We start from the raw sequence: 25,088 nt of genomic DNA on the forward strand, positions 1-25,088 counted from the left end.
GTTATTTTCCCTTTTTCTCATCCATCTCCTTCTCCTCAGATAGGCTCAAGGTGTGAAATACTTTTAACAAATTAGGTGCACACCTCCAGACGCTCCACTGGAGCGTCTCTTTAAGCAGAAAGTGATAATGGGCCTAATTGATTGGGTTTTTCAGTAATGAGACCCTGTAGGAGTTGTCTGGAGATGATTGAAGTTCATGGCTAGATGGCTGACGGTGCTGTGCCTCAGTCGGAGGAGCGACGGTTTTGTTCACAGTCTTTCCATCATTACTGAGCTCAGCAATTTTTTTGGTGCTTTGAATAAAAATGATGCACTATTTATCAGCAGTGTGTGGCAAGGAAGGGCAAATTGATTGGCTTCCTGAAAATACCGGAATCAGCTTTTGCATTTTGATGAAGTAGAAAAGGTCCATGTTTAAATCCTCGATGTTACTATATTGTTTCCAGGAACTACAAAAAGCAAGAACAACAAAAAAGCAAGAATAAAATAAAAACAAAAACAACAACAACAAAAAGACAATTCTCCAAGTCCATTCTTCATTAAGGGAGGACCCAATACTGACCAAGAAATGCCAAAATTATGATGGTCATTTAATTGGCATATTAGCAATTGCTGCAGGTGTGCACCTGTGCTACAGCACTATATTTTTTCTCTTGCAATATTTGACACTCTATCCAATTATTAGTCATTTAAAAAGTTTTTTATCCATTCCCATTGGAAAGTCAAGATGTATTTTGAATAACTGTACATCAGAAACCTATTTTGTATTCTATGAAAACATCCATTGTTTCAATATTTCCCATTACCGTACAATGTTGCCTCAAGGCAACAAACTCCCATCCCGCAAAATATAAAATATATATTTTATAATTTGCAAATAACAATTAATTAGATCAAGTATTAAAATTGTTAGCCAGTGTCATCATGGAAAATGCATACAACAGAGGGTTCTAATTAAGAGAAAGGTTTTTGCTTGTTTGTTTGTTGCCATGAATTAAATAACACTAGGCGTGTTAAGGAGTCAGTTTGTACAGTATCTGCAACAAATCCACACATCATTCCAGGAGGCATGTCTGCTGTAAATTGAGACTAAGGGCAGCATAGTGCTTAAGACAGCAAAAATCTGGGTTCATATGGATTTATACACTCATAGACATAATCACACACTGTAAAATGGTAGAATTCTTTCTTCATTCAAGATTCAATATTCCTTTATTGTCACTGCACTGAGTACAGCAAAATTAGAGCAGTCCTTACAGTGCAATTCACATATAATGTGGTACAAACTATACATCCATTTTAACAAATGAAATAATAAAATAAAAACAACTGCAGTCAAGGCAATATTAATAAACAATTTATTTATTTATTGTAATGATGTATAAGTTATAAATAAGTATGCAAATACTATTTATATAGATATATATATATATATATATATATATATATATATATATATATATATATATATATATATATATATATATATATATAGATCATGACTTGAGATGTGATGTCAAAATTCTGACAGTGTAGGAAATTTTGATTCAAATCTCATTTTTCTTAATTGCTAGGATCCAAAAGTGAATAACACTGATTATCTCCTCATCATGGCACCTGTTAGTGGGTGGGATATATTAGGCAGCAAGTGAACGTTTTGTCCTCAAAGATGATGTGTTAGAAGCAGGAAAAATGGACAAGAGTAAGGATTTGAGAGAGTTTGACAAAGACCAAATTGTGATGGCTAGATGACTGGATGAGAGCATCTCCAAAACTGCATCTCTTGTGGGGTGTTCCCGGTCTGCTGTGGTCACTATCTATGAAAAGTGGTCAACGGAAAGAACAGTGGTGAACCGGTGACAGGGTCATGGGCGGCCAAGGCCCATTGATGTACGTGGGGAGCGTAGGCTGACCCGTGCGATCCGATCCAACAGACGAGCTACTGTTGCTGAAATTGTTGAAGAAGTTAATTCTGGTTCTGATAGAAAGGTGACAGAATACACAGTGCAGGATGGGTCAAGGCAGCAAAAGGGGGACCAACACAACATTAGACAGGTGGTCATTATGTTATGCCTGATCGGTGTATAGGATGATGCAGAACTCCCCTGACAAATACATATTCTTTAATAGCAACATTAAAATAAAAGCCAAACTACTAATCTGTGGGAAAGAAATATCAAGCTCACTATGAAGAATGTTTCTGTTCATGCAACCAGCATTGATAACTTGAGCAGAATGCAGTTATTGATACTTTTTTTATAAAACTGATTTTTTCATGAAATATCAGTACCGAGATGTTGGCGCTCCTGTGTGCACTAAAGAAATAAATAAGTAATATTTATAAAGTATGTATACAAGCAACTAAAAAGACACTGCAGTATATTACTAAGAGAATAATTACATGAAAATGCATACATGTGTTTTTTATTTCTTAATAAAGCTGTAAAGGTGCAGTTCAAACTGCTTAGGGAGAGGTACATGTGTCTTGGATGTGCTTATTTCCCACGATCCACAAGTCCTAATAAAAAAGCCCTGGGACTGGGACTGAAACATAATTAGAAAACTTTGCTCTGAGACAAGCCCTAGAACTATTAGTTAAAATAAACTAATTACATGGTTCAGATAGTGAGCAATGACAGTTTAAAAAATAACCAAAATTGTGAGTGAATGAATGGAATTTGTTTGCAAACACATTACATCTGCCTAAAAGAGTAAAACGCTGTAGTCGGATATTGACGCCCAGTAAAACTTTTCATACCCTCATTTACCTTAAGTGTCCATTTATCCTGTTTAATGTTGTGTATAGTTTTGTTTATGTAGCACAAAGCGGTTGTGCCGTGTCGATAAGCCAATATAGAAGAGGCGAAGAGAGAGAGAGAGATGAGTACGGGTGGAAAGTTAATGCAGGCGTCTGTGGCGAGCTCGTTAAGAGCCGAGAGGAAGTGTCTTCAATTAACTCCTTTAATTAAAGCACTTGTCATATTGCAGTGGTGAGTCAGGGTGGTGCTGACGAGGTCATGTGCTCTTTAATGAAGATGTAAAGTGAGATCCCGCATGACTTTTTATAATGCACACAGCATATTAGTACTATCCAGCTGGTTTTGCTGGCGCTCCTCTGTTACTCAGTACAACTTAACAAGAGTCACCAGTTAAACCAGCTTGATGGTCAGGTGATCTTTAATGAAGATTCAATTGAGCTTCTTTGGTGAAGGTTTTTAGGAAGCTCACAATATCAGGAATGTCTTGTGACTACATTAATAATGATACAGCTTTAAACAAAATTCACTCAATCTCACCAGATTAATGCTATAGAGTACGGTGTAGTGAATTTTTAGAGTAATTCCTTGTGGACGGTGAGGTGTAGATTTAACAAATGCCTTAATGGGGAGTGTGGGGATAATCATTGTGCAGTGTGTGTGTGTGTGTGTGTGTGTGTGTTCATCCATTTGTTCGCTCTAGTTACAGAGTATGAGCATGAGAGTCTGAAATGTTGGTAATTATTATTTTACCAGAAGGTGTGAATGAGGACTTTATGAAGATTAACACTGTGAATTGTCTGATATATATGGTCCTCTGCCCCATCAGCCCTTAAGAATAAAGCACTATTGTCCAATTAGTACTTTATTTAGCACTGCCTGGTTAGTTTTACAAGTTTGAGGATATAAGTGAAATCCCTAATGCTTTGTTACAAAGCACATTATTGTATTAGTGTCTTCATTTTAGTGCCTTCATCAGTAATGGTGTTACTTTAATCCCCGTTGCACTGTTGTTACGTTGTGCTGAGTGTCTATAAATAAATGACAAGAATTATTTTCTCTGTGCCTCTACAATCATCTTAACATGAAGCATCCGTGCACAGGTGAAAGAGAAAGAATAAAGAGGGGGAGAAAGATTGAACCTCCACAAAAACCACTCCCTGCTGCCTTTTGTATCAAGTCAAATGTGCAGTTAAACCACATGTTGAAGTTTATTAGAACTCTAGGAAAGTGCCAAGGGATGAAAAGGAGAGGAAATAAAAATAAATACACTGATATACAAGTAATAAAAGTGCAGTACTCGCCTCACAGACTGGATGAGGTTGGAGGGAGCAGAGGAGGAGAAAGCCCACAGTCTCCTCCCAGATCCACTCTCTGGCAAGGAAGTCAACATTTGAATAATTAATCTGTGGTTCTGCAGGGTCTGGAGCTCAGGCAGAGAATGGGAGGAGGGGAATGAGGAAGTGAGAAGAGGAAGAGAGAAAGATAATAGAGTGAAAAGTAAATATGAATGAAATGTAGTCAAAGAAAAAGCAAAGCAAGGAGAAAAGGGAGAAATGGACAACTGTGGGTGATATTTATGTATTTTTTTAAAATCTAGGATCAATTTTGTAATTATAGCAAACAGTTTTGCACCAAGTCTAATTTATACTCATTGTACACATATTTAAATCACGGCTTTCCTTTAAGCTGTAATTGCAAAACCACTCTGCATTTTGCACCCAAACACTTCAGCAAAACAATATTCTCTCTCTTTCGCCTCATCACAGTGGCACAAACACCTTATACTATGGATTGTGCTCAGTCTAATTACTTTCCCAGCAGCAATAACGCTACATCACTGACACCATTTTATTGGTGTTTAATTGTTTAGTTCATTGTTTATTTTGCTGATGTATTGATGGTCAGAAACAGTCGAACAATGTTTAGTCAGTGTTTATTGTTCAGTTCATAAGTGCACTTTAATAGATTTCTTTAGGTCATTTAGGACTCATCTACTTTCTCTAATAAAAAGGGACAAGGACAATGTGATATTTAATGAACTGATCTATTAATATGTGTGAATAAGAATGTTTGGAAATGCTCCAATAATCTGCCAATTTATACTGCCAACACTATAATCACTAATATTTGTGATAATATTATTAATTTTACTTGATATGTAATATTACTTGATTATAAACTATAATACGAAAACTGAAAACGAAGCATACAAAGCATTTTCAGCATACGATCGAACTGAACCAAATGCCAGCGAAGTTGCACGTAAGTCCGAGAGATGTTCAAAATTTGTTTGCGTCAGTGGAAAGCCAAGTGAAGTCAACCGAAGCGAGTTTGCGAATTTTACAGTTTTTTTAAAAGTCACCAAAAGCTGCTTTTTAAGTAACCCTGGTTCCTGTGAGAAGCCTTGACCTGGAATGCTTGGCTTGGGTCAGCTCTTTGTAAGCAGCCATACAGTTCACATACGCTTCCTATTGGTAATATTGGTAATATTTTTGGGTGGCTGGAACAGATTATCCTCATTTACATTATTTCTTATGGGAAAATTTGTTTCACAATACAAATTTTTGCCTTAAGAAGTCGCCTGCAGAACGAATTAAATTCATATGTCGAGGTTCCACTGTATAATCCGAATCTGCCAATGAAAAAAGAAATTTTAATATGAAGTAAAAAATTCCTGATTCATATAAAAAACTTTTTATTTTTCCCACCAACTTGTCTTCCTGAGTAAGTTTAAATGGTGTCTCTGTACTGTGATTCATTTAAAAACTACAGTAAGTTATCTTAAATTGTGTTTCCTTGGCTGACACACTGATGGAAATGAATCCACCTCACTACAGTAAAAGTAAAACACATCACTACTGTTTTACTGGTTGTGGCAGAATGCAAGTGTCTAGGTCTGGTCAGAGCTGATATGACATTTTCACACAGGTATCTGGCTTTAATAAAGTCTCATATGTGAGATAAAGGAAGAGACCAAGCTACTTTGAAACTCGGGTGTAGCCCATCTATGATTTGGTACTGAATAGATTCATCCATTGCTCTTTAATGTCACAGATATGACTATTAATTACTGTAAAAATGCACTTACGTCAATGTTGTAGGCATTTATAATTTATAACATACTTTAGGATTAATTTTTATGTGCTCTTGTCAGTTTTCATTAGCTGCAAGTCAGAAAGAAATCCTGCATCAATGTATATATCTCCATAGTGCTTATGTGTGCTGAGTGAGGAGGCAAGTTGTTCAGCTATGACAGAGTAAGAGCTGAGGATCATTAGCAGCAACGTGAAGCCATTTGGAGCCATCTATCCCCCTTGTGACGAGTTTTGCCATTGCACTCGCTCTGTGACAACTCATCATTCCTGCTTTCTTCAGCGCTTTTTCTGGCCCAAAACTCCCCCTGCATGATGAGTGCTGTATTATATCACTGCTTCCCTACGTTCAATAATTCAAGCCTGAGTGTCTATTCTTCATCTTCCTCATCACCTCCACACTTTTTCCACTCTCTCTTTCTAGCATTCTCCATCATTCTCTGTGTTAATGAAATTTCCTTAAAAGTTATTTTATGAAATTTCCCCCCTGCCTTTGGCCACTGTGGCAGAGCTTGCCTTACGTGGGCTTAAGCTGAAGGGTTAGTTTAAATATGGTTTTTGTTCAACATTAAGAGATGAAGTGCAGTTTTAAATCCAGCCATCATGAATTCTAGTAGAGAGCAACAGGAAAATATTATCAACCCTCATTTAATGTTTGGAAACATTTGGCTTCATTTAATCATTCATAAGGCTAACTAAAATAAAAATAATAAATAATTCCAGGTTTTCAGTTTATACAAAGCTTATGGTGATGAATGCAAATGGTGATACATTAATTGTACTGTGCAAAGAACATTCCCAACATTTACATTTAGTTACACCCACAAGTCTCACATAAAGATAACAATGGCAAAATGCAAATCAAAAATTTCCAGTACTGCAGCTCATCCACTGCAACGCAACCTGAAGCATAAATAGCTATTCATTTCTTTTGGATTGATGTCTTTAAAGTCAATATTTTTGCAAAAGAAAAATAATAATAAATACCAGATTAAATGCTCTTACAAACAATTTTTTAATTAAGTCTATTTGTATCCAGCTTGATAAATGAGGCACATAAATTGATGCCACTGTCTAATTGTTCATGCAGAGGGGCATGAACCGGTCTGAAATTATAGTAGCATCTACTAAAAGGGCCCCTTTTTGCTGTGCAAATCAAGCGTTGCTCTGATTTTTCAGATGAACCGATTACCTCATTAAGTCTGAAGATGGTGCTCTGGATCGCTGACATCCACCACTGTGAAGGGAAGTGGAGGTGAAAGGGGAGCGCATTTTGAATCCCATGCTCTGGCTGTTTTTGGATAGACGCCTTTGCTGGCTCAATTTGTTTGGCACTGTCCAAAATCCAAACAGGCTAATGATGTTCCATCAGTGATAAACTCAGATCAGAGGCTTCACACAGTTCAGTGAAAAAAGTAATCCCACTATGCCTCATCACACACATCACCCCATTTATTTAAAGAAATAATTGTGGACCATTTGCAACATATATAAAGGTGCCAGAGGAAATTATGAGTTAATATATGAAGTGTTCTAGCATGCAGTTGTAAGAAGTAAGTTCACTACTTCCAGTGTCTATGTCTGGAGTTTACTGCTTCACCCAGATGCTGCAGGCAGATGGTTTGGGCTTCTGTTTGGACATTCGGTGGTTGTGTGTATTATCTCTTCACTCAGTATATGCCATAATCCAATCTCTAGCACAAAATCACTTATCGTGCCCATTACAGACTGTAATTCACTGGGCGGCCATCATAGCTGCAGTGGCAAAAATAACCTGATGCATAACCTGAATGAACGAGCGTGTGTGGGAAGTGGAGATGTGCGAGTGCGTATTTATAGAGGCTGGCTGAAGGCTGGATATATGGGGTAGGAGAGTATAATTGGGTAGCACTCACCCAGGACTTTAGCTGCTTTGAGGTTGCCCTGGCCCACACCGAGGCCGTGGAGAGCCGAGAGTTATAGCCACGATTGTGTCAAACGCAGCAGCCTGCACTGACAGCACCATCAATCGAACCAAACCCAACTAACAGCTGGGGAGGATGACTGTGGTGGGAAACATCTTCAATTGGAGTTTATGGATAACAACTAAAAAAATATGGTAATAATAATATGAAGAAGAGGAAGAAGAAGTAAGCAAAAAATCTAATTAACATATGACAAAATAAATGTAGCTACTAGTTATACATCAAAGGCAGATTATTATTAGTTATATAATATACTGTATGAAAAGAGTATTGGAGTCACTCTGGAGGCCAAATGTATTGCAGGCATCAAACATCCCCCAAAGCTCAACCACAGCCATACGCACCACAAGTCCAGTTGAGGATGACAGTTAAATGCCCCAGGCTGTTATTGGGGACATCAAGACCCTGGTAGGAATCCAAACAGTAAACAGATGAAGTTAACAGTCCAAAAAAAAGACTGCAATCAACAAACTCAACCTCAAAGTGTGTGTGGTTGAACACCCAAGAGCAAAAACTAGCATCTCTCCAGCACCACGCTGCTCAGAACCCAGCCACACCGAGCAGGTATGAAGCTGATGGTGAACAGATACACAGCAGGCAGGTGAATGCAACACCGGGGACTCCACTGACCCCCAGCTACAGAGAAAACAGCAAAAGAGGTTGTTTTGAGGCTCATTTAAAGTACAATGCATTATAGAAAAATACATTTTCAACAAAAGTGTGAAAATTCAATCAGCCAGGACAAGTTTACTGGTAAATTTAGCTTTTTTAATATTGTCTGTGTCACAGTTTTCTAGGTGACATGGCCTCCTTTTCTTTTTAGCTATATTAGACACGTAGCTCCAGTGCAATACTGAAGAAGCAACCTTCAGTCCCCAAAAATGCCTCAGCCAAAAGAGCTGAAAGATACTTGAGTACTGTGCATCACTACTGTGATTAAGTAATATTTTGGTAGATTTGCATGTTACTAAAGTAGAGAACTAGTGTACTTTTCATTTTCAGTTTGTTCCTTAAACACATATAAACAAAGTACAAACTTTACCAGTCAGAATTAAACAGTGTACTCACAGCAGAATTCACACACACACACACACACACACACACACACACACACACAAGGTAAAAGCACAAATTAGAAAAAGGCTAGGATAAGAACCAGTTTTTGCTTACTTGTCTTTAAGTCTAAGCTCTTGTGATTACACACACACACACACAAACACACACGCACTCTCCCTCACTTATCCCTCAATGTCGCCTCTCTACTTGCATGTCAGAAACATGCTGCTGTGCTTTTTTTTCTCCCACCCCCCCCATTGCTGAAAAACAGCTGCTTCAGCAACACTGCTGCACATCTACGGAATGAGATTAGAGGGAGGACAACCTGATTCACTTTCCTGGGGTCTACACGTTAAGAAAGAGTAGCCCAAGTGTGGAGGGGGCTTTTGTTCATTTAAAACAATTTGTCTCAACTCGGCATGAGCCTTAAAGAAGAAACAAGAGAGAAATGGAGCGTACTCACACTGCTCAACAGAATCGGCACAATTTATAGAAGCACCATATGTGGCAAACAGTCGCTAGAAGCTTTTCAGCTAAGATGTGTGTGTGTGTGTGTGTGTGTATGTGTGTGTTTATGTTGCTCTTCCTCAGTGTGGAATTTACCACTGTAAAATACACGGTGTAGATTCATGACACAGTGTGCATGTCTGCTGGCACAAGGCCACGTCTGAGACTCAAACACAGCGAGCCATGCTAATTGAAGACATTGATTTAACCCGTGATGGACTGATGTGAGCAATGGCAGTAAAGTCACGACCTCTGGTGTGTGGTGACAACATAACCTGGTGCATGGACTGTGTGACTCATTATTCACATGCTGACACTCCATTTAATCACATTTTATTATGGAGCTGCACTGGCCTCCAGTAAATCAATGCCTGTGTGGATGTGCTGAATGCTCACCGAGCAGCGGGCAGGGGGTAGCAGTGACATTTACAGATCGCTTTAATCAGTTTCTGCAACAGAACAATTTTTTTTTTTACTGCATACAAATACACACATGTATACATTAGTCACATGATGATGATGTTTTATAAGTTAGGGAGTGATAAAAGAGATGCAGAAGTTTTCAAGGGCGCTTGTTCAGGTGAAGTGAGTTTGAAAACATATCAATATTTAATTCTATTTTTTTAACAGTGTATATTTGCATCGCCATTTTTTCCCTCATTTGAAAGTGTTGCACATACAGTATGAGTTACTGTGGATGGGTCTCTTTTTTACCCTTTAGATTCCCTTTGTCTTAACCCCAATTATCAAAACACCCTATTGGATAATCATACACAATAAACAATTGTACATATTGGCACTTCCATATGATACACTAACAAAACCACCCACCCTCCTTACCTGAATTTTCCCCTTCCTGTTTGCTTTGTACTCTCCATTGTCCTAATGCCCTTCCCTCAGGGGCACCTGGGATCATTGGAGGCATAACAGATCCACTTCTAATGGAGCACCAGGCCCAAATGGGCAAGGAATCATCCATGTGATAATGATAGCAGATAGCTCTCTAGTGTAACCACAGCACAGCTCTCTCATCCCTCCATTTATTTAGTGACTGATCGTGTTTGGATGGCCTTCATCTTATATACCTACAGTATAACTCAAGCACGAAGACTCAGACATATAAAATCACCTTTATATTCATTTACTTTACAGGGTGTACAAATAATTCAGTTTGATTCTATTATGTCTGTGTAGAACTTTTAACAGTAGATATTGTCACAAACATGCTTTCCAGAAATCAGGATGTAGAATTAGATTCCTAATAAACAAGCCAGAGGTGATAGTGGCAAGGAAAATCCCCATGAGCTGACTCAGGGGAATTCATTCTCTTCTGGGTGACACCTACAAGATAGTAGGATTATAAGCCATTACTCTTCTACAACGGTATAATATAAAGTCAAAGAGTATGAAATGTGTTGAAACATATTGTGAATAATAAACCTGGGCTGAGCGCAGGAAAAGCTTTAGCAGGTTTTATGGACAAAATCAACAGTATGAAGTGAGATTATACACTGAAGCGAGAGCGAGACTTGGGCATGGACTGTTTTGAGATTTTGTATCTTGTAATGGTTTAACTTTTAAGTAGAGCTATACATGACAGAGTTGTTACTTATACCAGATACTGGCCAGTACCCAAATGTACACTTTATTGTAAAGCCTTTTTTTTTTTCATTAAATGTATATTACTCTGTAAGTAATATGCGAAGAATATAAGGCAGCACTTAAGAAAATGCCTATAGGAACCAAAATTAGACATTGTTGGCCTTTTTTCAGCCCAGAACCATAGAATTCGGTCAGGAACCAATTTGCATAAAATTGAGATATCAATTCAAATGTCGCTTGTCACTCTGTCTCCATGTCACTTGTCTCTGTCTTAAAAAATCAAGTCTCTCTGCCGCTTATTTACATAGACAATGAACTGTCATCTGTCGCTTTGTCACTTTGCTAGGTTACAAAGCATCCAAGTCAAATGCTCTCATTCCGCTACTCTATTTATCCTTCTTAAAAAAAAAGAAAAAAAGAAAAGTCATTTTTTAATCTTCAGGTGTACTGCTTAACGCCTGGATATTTTTTTTTTGACACAGCACAGAATGAGTTCACTTTCATTATGCCATTAAATCATTTGGGTCTTTATGAATAATTGATTTCACTGGCTTTCTCTTTAGCAATCTTTTCTTTGACATTTTTGGAATAGTCCTATTGTGGTAATTAAGCAGCAAAGTTTATTGTGTAATTAGCCTGGACATGTTACGTCGCTGAAATTGAATTAGCTTGTTTAGTTGAATTAGTCTCCAAAAGAGAAGTGTGGTGAAACTTTCAACTAATCTAAAGAAGTGGGGAGGAAATCCCCTCCCACCCACCCACCCACACACACACACACACACACACACACACATGCGTATATATTTCAGCAGCAATACCACATTTGTTCAAGTTTAAGTTTGTTGCAGCCCCCCAGAGTACTGGGTCTATGTTGTAGCTGTGTAAAAAGCAGTGACTATAGCAAGCATCATCACATCTCCATCACAACACCATGGATTAATTTGGACCATGCATGTGCACAAACACACATTTACACATTTAGTGTGAGCTGATGAATGTAGATGTCATTATCTTTTCATCTCAGCATTAATGAATCTGCAGTTCTTTCCATTGTTCTTACTCTCCTGTATGTTTTTCTTTTTCTTTTTTAATGCCAGGTATGAACATGTTTCTAATATGCTACTACAATGAAAAGCCATAGAGAGTCAAAAAGCTGTGAGTAATTGTGTGCTTATTGATCTCTGGAAAAAAAATAGCTCAGACAACTCGAAACATGTTTTATCTTTGACTTTGGAAATAATGCAACAACTGAGCTACACTGATCTGTTTGTAAGCACCAAGACAATATGACATACATATACATACATACAGTACAAAATATTGATGTCCTAGTCATTTGTTCTTGCAGTTCTTTGCTGTTTCCGAGTAGTTGGATTTAAAATATAAATGCTCTGGAGATGCTGTTCATGTCTTTTTGCTTCTTGCCTCTATGTTCTTTGCATTGTGTTTTCAATAAAACACAACTGTGCATGCTGTTATAAGAAAATAATCAATGATGCAAGGTCTTATATGCCTGATGCAAAGCTTATTTACTTAATTATATTATATAATATATTATATATCACATGTCGCTTGTTTTATTCCTGTTATACTTCAGAAACATTCCAGGATGTACAAGATTAAATTCATGAATAATTCTAGTTATATTTAATAGAATGTTTAATGGAAAGTTTCAAAAGAATGTCTTCGAGTCAAGCTAGTTCCTGTTATTGTTTATGTTGTAGCTGTAAATGCTCTTTCGTTCAGCAGCTTCCATTTATTTCCCTTTCACAGTTATTGGGCTTAGATTATGTGGAGCTGCCATAGAAGTCCCTGTGAATGAGTTGTTACTAATTCACGATAACACATGTGCATTAAAAATAACCTTGAAATTTGAATCACAGCTGCTCTTATAGTAAATGAATCAACACCATATGAATAATCTGATCTGAGAATTCAACAATGATGTGGTGAAGATTTTTTTTTTTCTTCTCTTAATTGAACTATTATTTTCTTTCTCCTGGGTGTCTGTAGGTTAACAGGCTTCCGGCTTCCTCCCCCAATAGTCAGCACTGGAGCGAGACTCACACTGTGGCTACTATCGGACTATGCTGTGAGTGGCCAGGGCTTCAAAGCAATATATGAAGGTAGGAGTGCAGTGAAACATGTGGGCAGATTTGCCTGTATTCTTCTTCTTTAAGTTTGGCGCTTTCTGGTATTTTTTGTGCCCCTGGTTACGTCATTCAATCATTCAAGATTTCAACTCATCTTAGCTGTCTTTGTTCATACTGTTGCATGACTCAGTAGTATTTTGGCATGCTCTATTGCCCCTGTACTGTAATAAGTAACGTATCCTGCTTCCTGATTGGAATCAAATTATATTAATATGCACAGTTAAATTAAAGACTAGAGTCAAACGTTTGGTGGATTTCATGCTGAGCTTTTGTGATATTCCTATTGATCTGAGCACATCATTGCAAACACTTGCGTCAAATGCACAAAAGAGGGAAAATCTTTGATAATTACATTCATTTACTGATTGGTGGTGTGATTGAGTGACAGGTGAATAAGCCCTGTGGCAAAACTTTGTGCATAGCATTAATGACCTGTCCTGTCAGCTATAAAGCAGAAGCTTTGATAAGTATTTTCGACATTCACCTATTCACACCAGTTTAACTTTAATAACTGATGGCTGATTTATTGGATTGCTGTCAAAAAGTTACTGGATATCTGTCACGGAATACACTGATGGTTAACAGAGCAGGCATTGTCATTAGTCAGTGAATGGTTAGAATTAGATCCCTTAACTACTCAGTCAATGTAATGGGTATTTTTATGGACATCACTGTTTCTAAGAAAAAAGGAGAAATGTAAAGAATTGTGAAGTAATCTTGATGAAGACATTCCCTGAAGTGGGGGAAAATAGCTAGCTGCTCCTGAGTCACGCTTAATACTTTTTTTCCGTCTTTTATAATGTGACAAAAGCAGCTGACAAGCATTCTGCAATTGTACCATATTTTTCCCCACACAAATCCACTGGCCCTTGTGCCTGAATAAAACATAATAAACTCAAAAGTGGTTATGAAACAACTTTATTTTCACCTAAATGATTATATTAGTTAAAATAGCAACTTCATTTTTCCTTTAGAAATCTTCTTAGAAATCTTTTCAACGACAGCTGATGCACACTTGAAGGTGAACTTAGTGCTATTTTTCTGTACAGCAAGTGGATTTAACATTCAAAGGTTCTTGTTTCATAAAATTTCAGTCTTAGAAAGGTCTGGATAAGCAATATCATGACTATAAATAAAACATCGATTTAGAGTTTGCTTTCAGGGTTCACATTTGCTAGTTAGTTATCCCTGTTGTATAGAATGCTGACCTACCAGATATCCAGCATTGCTTTGAGTCTACTAGGACTACCTTTGCCCTCTATTTCAGATTCAGAAAAGAAAAAGATTTGATCAAACTTCTCAGACATTTCTGAGCTGCAAAGTAAATCTCTCATGTAGTTTATCAATGTGTATGTGTGTGCATTACACATGTATGTATATATATATATATATATATAAAACTAATGAATACATTATTTAGACTGAACAATTCATGTTCTTCTTTTCTATAGTTAGATCCAGAATTAAACACTGCCTTACTGAGCTATGCTTTTATTTATAGAGCCACTGCTCCATATAGTCCATGCCCTGTGCACACTTTCTGGTCTAGACGACGCCCACGTCCAGTTCAAATCCGAAAACAGATATTTGCTATCACAGTTATCCTATGATAGAGTAGATTTGATGTTGTTTAAATAAATGAAGCATATACAATAAAAATTTATATCTGCATTCAACAAAAAATTTGCTTTTTTGTCTAGATTTATCTAAACAAATTTTTGGAATTTATGGTTTTGTCAGGTAATTGCTGAATTGTGGTAAATTCTTTGGTGTTTTGTTTAAATTTGTTTTCTCTCTCTCACTCCCTCACACAAACACACACACACACCCTTTCTCACACCTTCTTTTTCTAGTTTCACTCTCTCACCATGCTACAAGCATCAGTGCTTCAGGTAGTAGGCTCGATTTGGCACTGATGTCAAATCATTATTGATATTACGTAATTGGGAAATATCGAGTTCTCCTACTCCGACAGCTAAGTGAAAACGTAATTGAAAACCTCATTCTTGGCAAGCAATAAGAAGTGATGGAACAAGTGGGAGATAGAGAGAGCCTCTACACTCTCTATACACACACTGTATAAAGCCTAGCTCCTTTAATCTAGATAAGGCTCTATCTGCACCATATGGATCAACCTGAGTCTCCCAGTCACTGTAATTACGTGTCACTTCCTCTCGCATGACCTACATATGTGTCACTGAATAAGAGAGTGTGATATATGGAGTTCATGCCCCTGGTCTGACTTTAACTAAAGACAGTGCCATAATGAGACCCAGTGAAACCTTATCAATCCCACATAGCCGTAGTGTTCTGCAGTCCTTCTGTCCCTCAGAGCCAAAGATAAATTCATGAAGGCAAATTTAAGAATGTCCAATTATACTTTTCCTCACCGCAAAAAGCCTCTTTAATAGTGAGCCTTAAGCTGTGAATGTGTTAAGGTTTTTCCCATTGCCAATTCGCAGGGACAAATTACGTTTTAAACAGGGTTTTGTGGACAGATTTCCGTAACAGAGACGCGATGAAATCACTAGAGATAAACCTACCGTTGCAGTAGGTGTGATTTAACCTGTATTCGAAGAATATGAACAAAATCAGGGGCTGGAGTAGAACTCTGAATACAATAAAAGTAATAAAATGCGATGGGGACTGACATGAAATAGAGTTACTCATACCACCCTGAAGTGTTGGACTATATTCCAATAACAGCATGCTCAGAAGTATTTCATTTCTCCTATAACACAGCAATTTGTGAACGATTACAATTTATTAACAAATGATGTCATCACTAACCTGATTTGAATTGCGGTCAGCTCTACTGCAAACCAATGCGGGAAACATGGTTAAATGTATATAGAATGTATGAGAATGTCTCATCTAAAGGGCATGATTTCTCAGAGAATGGTTTAAAAAAATAGGAATATGATGTAAATCATATGTTATTGCCTTCAGTCACCACTTTTTAACCTAACTGAACATTTATGGGAGAGTTTATAGACAGTGCTCTCCAAAGCCATCATCAAAACACCAGTGGAGGGAATATCCTTCAGAAGAATGGGTTTCCATTTTCTGGTGGCTCGTGGCCCAATTTTGTTTTGTGCTTTATTTGGTCATTTGTCATCTGTCTGTGTATATCCTGCTAAATTATTAATTACTGCACTAGTCTTGCTGCTGGTAAATTATGCTTTTGGTCTTGCTGGTCATGCTGCTGGTAAATTATGCTTTTATGCTTTTGAGTACAGACATATTATATGGCACAAATTAAGGGCTTTTCATCCTCCAACTGAAAAAAAAACAAACAAACAATTTTGCTATGTTCTACAAATATGTCATTGAGTCAGTATTCCTAGAGTGCAGATGTGTTGATTTGGTTGTAGCTTCTTCATACTGTTGACTTCAAAATGACTCATGGACTTTGAGATTGGAGTGCAAAATCTAAAATTTCATTCAGGTATATTGACGTTAATTTTTGGAATCACTGAGGGGCTTCATCATCTTTTTTTAATTCAGGGGGCAGTGCTGGGTTTTTTTGTACTAGTTTAACACGAAGAAAATCTGAAATATGGTTACAGGAAAATTAAAGAATAGTGTCCATACAGAGGAGAAGACTAGAAGAGTCATAGTGAAGCAGCACCTTAAGTTAAAGCTAATCTGTGGCTTCATCGTAATCATTAGCAAGGTGTTGCTCAGTAACCATTCATATGCGATGGCTACATGGGTTTTGTGTGAACGTTAATTAGTATGAATAGTCGTTTAGAGCAATAGAAATGTTTCCCCAACTCCCTTCATATGACTATTTTCCTGTGTCTTTGTTTCTTTAAGTTTCATTACAGCTTAAGTCTTGCCTGGTTGTCAGCATGTTTCAGCCGTAGGTGACTAGTGGCATAAGTGACATTTAATTTTGGATTTGACAGCCACTCATTGAGAGGCACTGACACAGTGTGAGCACCTATGCTATGCGATTCTTTTTGCCTTTTAGAGCAGTAGTCAGATCAGCCGTCAAGTAAGCCCGGTTTAATTAATATTAATCAACATTAGGCACTTCCTTAGGAATATTAATAGCTATTAGGTAAAGTTTGAGCCAAAGAAGCAAAGAAAGGCACAGTATCAGCTTATTAAAACATATTACTGCACAGTGTTGAGAGTAGAAATGTCTTTTAAAAATGCCTGAAATTATTACACACCTAGGACCTTTAAAATCATCTTACTGTCATGTTTTGCAAATTGTCATCAATCACTGCCTGGTTGAAGCCGTCAGCCCACAGACATGTGGTTTTGCATGACAGCTTGCTAATTAATGGCATGGTCCGAAAATCAGTGTGAGCGCCGCCCTTAAGTACAACTCTTACTCTAATGAATTAGATCTTTGTTTCATGCTGTGTGAAGGAATCCACTTATACATCTGGGCCTCTTCATTAAGCATATCATCACACATTATTACCTTCTATATCTATAATATTCACATAATATTCTCCCCATGAAGAAGAACACACTAACACACACACACACACATGCGCATTTGCAGTTAAATGTTCTCCTGTCTCAGTGTGCTGAAACGAACCCCTGCGTTTTTAAATCGATCCCCGCACTGAATCAAAGAGTGTGTTCTCATGTCCCTGTGAGACACAAGTGCTCCCCGCAGCCCTCTGCTCGCTCCTGCCCGTGCTGCAGAGAAGGGAATGTGTTAAGTGAATTGGTTATGGTGGAGGGATCTAAGTGATGTGAATGTGTGTGTATGTGTGGAAGAAGGTGTTCCAGACCTGATGTGATGGAATTCTGTAGTGTGTTATTGAGTGGGCAAGGCAGAGCCGTAGCTGGCTTTACCAGTTCACAAAGATTTATTATTATTTGTGTAATGCTTTTAACAGTAGACATCATCTCCAAGAAATTTCTGTTTAGATAAAGACTGCATTTACATTGTAGGACTTGATGTTCAATTCCAGTATTTTGACAGGGCTCAGATTTTTAGATATATGTAGTACTTGAACTATATTCAATTCAGTTCATGTTTGGCTGAAGATAGATAGATAGATAGATAGATAGATAGATAGATAGATAGATAGATAGATAGATAGATAGATAGATAGATAGATAGATAGATAGATAGATAGATAGATAGATAGATAGATAGATAGATAGTCTAAAAAATATCATCACCAGAGTTAAAGAACCGTTGTATCTTGTTACAGACTGATTGTACTGCCGTCAATGATTCACACACACAGTCACCTTGTCTTTTGAGCTCCAAAGGTTGAATTTTGACTCACATAGCCGAATGCTGTAAAACAGTGATGATGACTAACAGGAGAATTGGCTAAGAGTTTTTAGATGTGAATCAAATGACCAGATAAAAGATATGTGTTAAATTTAGTGTTGGACATCTGTGCTATGTGTTAAAAAGTATGTGTTGGACATCTGTCTCATATCAGATGTGAAGAAATATTTCTGAGCTGTTTATATGTCTGCTGCATTACCTAATCTCTGCCAGAGGTCAGCAAATCAAAGGCCAGAAACCCAGACAGAAATCCTGTGAAGGAAACCTTAAGAGGAAACAAATGGAAATCCTCTACTATGAAACACTGGATAATGAAATTCTAAATGATTTCTACACTTCTACAGCTGTATAGTATAAAGCACTGCATTGTGCATTGAAAACATGTTCATATCAATTATTAGTATCTTGTTAATGGCAGAACTGCAACAAGCACAGGACATGCTTTATGAATACAGCAGCAGTTCTTAGGTACCAGAATACAGTATTCTTGCTACCGGAGCAAATGGAATATAAATTGCAATAGTAAACAAATGGCAGTCTTGCATTTTAATGCTTTTTAGGAATAGTATTTGTACTTGCATGTTCACACAAATGAATAAATATATACAAATTGCAGCATTTGCACTTTGCTCATTCAAACAAATAACACACACACACAAGCATTGGCACTGTGGCCCACAGTCTGTTGCTTGTCATGCTGATCTAGTCCCCCAAAACCCCACTAATCTGAGAGCAGATGTCATATCGAAAAGGCCACAGAGTCTTGTATATTAAGAAGGGCAAAGAATCCCTCCTTCCCTCACGTCTTGCCTCTTTTCCTCTTTCCCTCTTCAATAAGCAACATTTCTGGCTGGGTTTGGTATCATGGAGGCCCATCTTGGGGAGAGATAATGAGCCTGCAGTTCCCTGAGCTCAGCCTCAGAACCAAGGCGTACATCAAACCGAGCTTGGCTCCGTGTTCTCCACCACACGCCCACTCTCTCCTCTGAGAGGCCGCGTGGGAAGGGAAAGCCTTGCACGAACACACATGTACATAAAATACAAATATAAATCTCTTTTTCAGCCATCCAATTTCACTCTCTCTCTAAGGCATTTTCCTCTCCCTTACTCTCTCGGCTCTTTGTGAATTTACACTGTGACATGCCACCTCTTCTATTTTTTTTTTTTTTATAATCTTTTAATTATTATTCAAATGCTAAGATTTGCTATGAAAGACTGAAATGAAAGATACGTGCGAGAAAATAAATTTATGCTAATTCCCTTTATCTCCTGTGTTATTAAATTGGATGGATTGAAACCACTGAAATACCATAAATAAAACTTGAACTGTATTCAGGTTATAATTTATTACTGTACAGTGTCACTAATGAGCTTAGCGTTACGGATGTATTTTAAAAACACTGGGCTGTTTTTGGTGTATCAGTAGCAAGCAGATCCATGCTATATCAAGAAAGAAAAATTCAGTTTAAAGAGAAGAGGGATTTTTTTAAATGTCTTGCTGTTGTAGGTGTTTAAAAGGTGATATTTTTATCTTAAGCATCCTCACATTATTGTTGCTGTAGCAACAGTAACAACTAGCAGTGCTAACAGTTCTGTCATTAATAAGTTAGATTTTCTTTTGGAGTCGTGAGATATGCTAACTCTAATGGTCATAAAGCATCTGGATAGTCCACCTGTGGCTCAGAGTGAGCATCAGTACTTTTAATCACTGTGTATCAACAGATCACATGCAGAAAGCTAAGCCTCTAATTGGCTAGCAAAAACAACTTAACAACTAAGTAACTTTGTTTACAATTTCAGCAACAAATATACATTGTCTGACTACTCTGGATGCTAATTAGAAAACAACTAATATATGCAACTTGTTAATCAATAAATATTCAAGATTCATGATATATTCCTGTATAGCTCTAGCTAAAAGAGTGATAATAGGTCATGATGATATCTATTGTGTTCACAACACGGTCATTTATTGTAGTGGGGCATTTTTGTGTATAGCCTGTTGACCGAAAGCCTCATTATAAGCCTCATTACTAAAGTTTCTGAATGTGTCTTAATGTGATTCTGGTGGTCTGTAATAATATTTTAATAGAATGTGTTAATGGTTCCTTATGGTTTATCAAAATGATGAAACCATATATTTAAAATATATTTTTATTTTCCTTAATCCCATAGCACTCGTGGATTCTCAAATATCGGATTCAGACTTATAGAGAGTACACTGCATATTATATAAGCCTAATAATAAACAGAAGATTTCTCTGAGTGGATTTTTATTTACTACTTTTGGAAAGTCTCCAGTGTCAGAGCTTGTAATAGTCAGAGTTTTTCCAGTTGTTCCTTATATAACTATGGGAGATGCATAACTAAACTAATTGCTCTATTGTATTTGAATCGTTTCTGTTCTATCCTGTTGGCTTTGCAGCCATGATTTAAGAACAAATTGGTTTCTTGTGGTATTTATTACTTATTTTGTGGCACAGTGATGCTTGGTATAGATGCTGCTGTCTGGAAAAGGTACCGAAGCTTCCTGGCCTTCACAACCAGACTGTGTAACAGTTTAACAGTGACTCTCAATACCCAGAGACTGCAACCCTCTCATTTTATCCAGGCTTGGGACCAGCACTGAGAATTAACTCTTCAGTGGCTAAATTAGCTCCCTGCATGGTAATTGAACCTGGGCCGCGACAATGAGAGCATGGGATCCTGCCGCTGGACAGTATACTGTATACTTGCTGTATATATTAAAGTGAAGATCAAAACTACTTGACTTGACTTGACTTGAACCAACTTCTCTAATTTATTCTCTAATTTAATTATGGTCATGAGTCATTTCATCGTATTTATTTTTATTTCATTAATGATTAAAAGTCTGTGTTCATCCATACCACAGATTTCTCTTCTTAGCAGTACAATAAATTAGATGTCTATCTTCACTAAGAACATACAGTATATGTTAGCTTTTAACTGTTGTTGTGTCAGATGTCCTACAGTGGCTGATGCATGTCACCTTTTTGAGTCAGTGATTATTTTAATGGCCAGTTTAACATCACACACACTTCTGAAGCAGTTTGTGTATAGAGTTAAACATTGGTGTAATATTAGCTATTCATGTTGCTTTTGCTACCAGACAGGTGCTTCTGATTCAGCTTTGTAACCTTTACATAGTGTTTTATATAATTCTTCATATTTATAGAAGTGTTGACTCCAATTTCCTGAATTCTTTTACATTATTTACACTGCTTATGTTACTCTCAGGAACAAAAACCACAATGCATTTGTTTAAATATTCATTCAATCTTATAATTCACATTAACATTGTCAACATTAAGCGGTGATAAAAGCTGAACTCCACTAAAAATAGTACAAAGGAAACTACATTTGACTTTTACATACGCTAATCTCTGACTGAGTATCCGTTTGAATTCATAATGATCACATTATAATCCCTAAACTCAGACTTATCAACTCATCAGATCTCTTGAGCCCTTGAATCTTAAGGCTTCAGTTTATGACCATTCAGTTGTTAAGTGCTATATGTGCTAAGTGCTCTCATTTATTGACTTTAGTTCAATCAGCTCAAATATGAATATAGTTAGAAAAAAGCAGTGAGGTTAAAAAGACAAATTGTGTACACTATGTGTACAAATTTTGAACATTGAATTAGAGAAAAGCTAAATTTGTTTTTACAGAGCATTAAGAACTGTTGGTTGTTGCACCTGCTCCACATGTCTATGATAAGACAGTAGAATTGCATAAAATAAATTGCATATAGTGTTTTACTAATGTATTGTACTTGTAATTCAATATAGCCTATATATATAGCATTATATGTAGTCTATATATAGGCTATACTGTATGTGTAATACAATATAGCCTATATATAGACTACATATAATGCGGACTCATTGATTTGGCATGAGCAAGTTTGGCCTGCATTATTTTGACTAAAAATTGATTAACATTCATTAAATCAGGTGACTGCTGTGGTCAGGATTCTTATACCACAGACAACAAAGTGCTTCATTGGAGGTCCAACATTTTTGCAAAATTACTATTGATAATGGCAAATATGTAGTATTGATTAGTAAATAATATCCTCTGCCACTTTAGTGATTAATCTGTATTTGATGTCCCACAGGAACATTGAATACATGAATAACATCTCCACAATCTTTACACCGGCATGAAACCACTGTCCATTTTTTCTGTCATTTTGTTGATCGCTCTCATCCATATCCTTTTCTTCTTTATACTCTATTTTTATTCTGCTCTGATTCAGCAAACAGCCCTGCCATAATGGCCGCCGGAGTGGTATGACCTTATATGAGTCTATACGTTTAATGTTGTATGTCAGCTTTTTCGAGAATATGGCTAAGTTGCTCTAAACGGCTGTTTGGAAGTTGGAGCTTGCCATCTGCTGTAGATGTGCATAATAGTATCCATTTCACATTTCACAATACATGTAAGTATAGTGATGATGAATGTAGACAGAGCTCTGAAATGTGCACTTTGATAGTCTACTGCAAAAAAAGACAATACCTACCTTCAGTCCTTTGAAATGTTAGTTTATTTGCTCATTTTGCCAATGTCATAGAATTTTTCAACAAGATATAGAACTGAACAGAGAAGGTGACATGGACTGCTTTGGCTCGTGTCATGCTCTTCTTTCCATGGCCAGATTCTTGGTATCTTCAACAATTATAGCATATTTGCCATATTTGTATGTTGAAGGTGCCTGAGTCTTCACATTCATATAACAAGACTCCATAATAACAAAACCACTCTTACAAATGATCCATATGAGGCTGGCAGTGATCTCAAGAAGGTCAAAACCTGTTAAGCAAAAAGAAAAAAACAAGAAGAAAATGTGCCATGCTTTTCATTCAGAAAACATCCTTCAGCACAAAGTTTCAAAGGAATAGTTTACAGTGCATCTTTCTCCATTGTCTAAAACAGAGGCTTGTGTCTTTTGTGGAAGACAATGCTGAGAAATTGCACTTCTGGCAAACACAACACAATCTTAGTGTTCTTTCTAGTAACCAGCAGGTCCTTTGGTGACCATGTTTGAGCAGTGTTATGGCAAAATGAACACCCCAGAATGCATGTACCATAGAGAGATAGGAGAGGTGGCTGATGTTAGAAATTCCTAACACTGTCTTGTTAAGGCAGGAATAGATGAGTTACTAGTACAAAACATGATTGTTATATTTTGCAGGTATAGATTTTGGAAAAAGCCCAGAGACACACTAATTCATAGTGGCATGATGTAGGAGCATGTACTGAGAGGCAAGTGTTAGTGATTATGGACTGTGTACAGCAGGGATGTCCGTACTTATGCAGAAAGGGCCATGGTAGATATAGGTTTTCATTCCAACCAAACAGAAGCCGAACCTGAGTCTATTGGAAGCCATGACCAGTTGATTAAACAAGTGGAATCAGTTATGGCTCATGCTTGATTGGTATGAAAACCTGCACCGACCCTGGCCCTCTGCAGATAAGATTGCACACCTCTGGTGTACAGGAACACTGAGACTACAGACCACAGACCAACTAAATGTGCTGGAGTTATTGTAGAAGTGTGTAAAGGAGGAAAAGTATGAAAAATTAAGCTTGATTTTCTTCATAGCCAGAACCCTCACTAAGGGCTGCTAGTTATTGTATACTAGGGAGTAGACAGGGAGGTGGTGGACATGATGATTTCAGTAGTTGAGAATGAAATGGTAGATGGGAATTTATAGGACGCTCCTTTTATGATCTCACAAACTCTGGTTTGAACATTGTCTTGGACAATTCCAGTCCAAATGATAAGAATTAATTTCAACAAAAACAAAGAACCAAACAAGCTTAGTAATTAGAAATAAAGAGAAATACCACTGGTGATAGACATGGCAGTACCAAGTAAGAATATAAAATGCATAGTAAATAATGGGAACTAAAGAAAATGTGGAAGGTTAAAACTGAAATTGTTCCATTACAGAAAATAGCACTTTCTGTAGCTATGATGTCTATGCTCTATGAAGGGCTCATCAACTGGTGGACCACAATCTAAATAGTATTTTAGCAGACTGAAACAAGTAAGTGAAAAAACCCCTGCAGCAGAGATGATAAATATATAATGTATGTAGTTTTCTAAACATGAGCCAGCTCTGTTGAGGCTGATCCAATCTCATGCATTTATATCTGTGATTTAGCTTAAAATAGCTCATCAGAGCAGAGGCCACGTCTATCTACTGAGCTAGACTTATTATGCCAGAAATGGAGGTTTTTTCAGACTTTCTGTTTTTGTTTTATATTATTTGTCATCCCTTTAATTAGCAACCTTAAAAAGTCACATATCACTATGTTAATAATTAAAAGGTAAATGTTGTCATAAATTAAATGGTTATTACAGACCTTTATAAGCTAGTAAACTGATGTACCCTTACCTTTTTTTTTTTAAATTGAATAGCCCTGTGCTCTGTGATGTGTCTTAGAAAAGGTAAATGGTTCCCTAGTTTGTCTCTATAGGAGACCCCTTTGCAATGCTGGTTTTCTTTTAAAGAGTGTTTTACACACATGCACGCAGACACACACACAAACACACACAATTCAGAAAGCTAATAATCCTTGATTATGGAGAAAAAATAAATCTCTTGAGGAAGCCCATGTGTCTAAGAGTGTGGTATCTAAGATTTGTGGTA

General features: G+C 37.1%; 1 protein-coding gene across 1 annotated transcript in view; it reads left to right on the forward strand.

Annotated features, from left to right (window-relative positions):
* The window catches only part of csmd2 (CUB and Sushi multiple domains 2), a 287,362-nt gene that overhangs the window by 30,354 nt on the left and 231,920 nt on the right, over window positions 1-25,088 (forward strand). The window contains exon 3 of the mRNA XM_058378138.1: window positions 12,994-13,106. Coding sequence (XP_058234121.1) covers window positions 12,994-13,106 — 113 coding nt within the window. The remainder of the gene's footprint in view (window positions 1-12,993; window positions 13,107-25,088) is intronic.

The sequence above is a fragment of the Hemibagrus wyckioides genome, linkage group LG24, assembly GCF_019097595.1.
Source record: "Hemibagrus wyckioides isolate EC202008001 linkage group LG24, SWU_Hwy_1.0, whole genome shotgun sequence".
Taxonomy (NCBI): Eukaryota; Metazoa; Chordata; class Actinopteri; order Siluriformes; family Bagridae; genus Hemibagrus; species Hemibagrus wyckioides.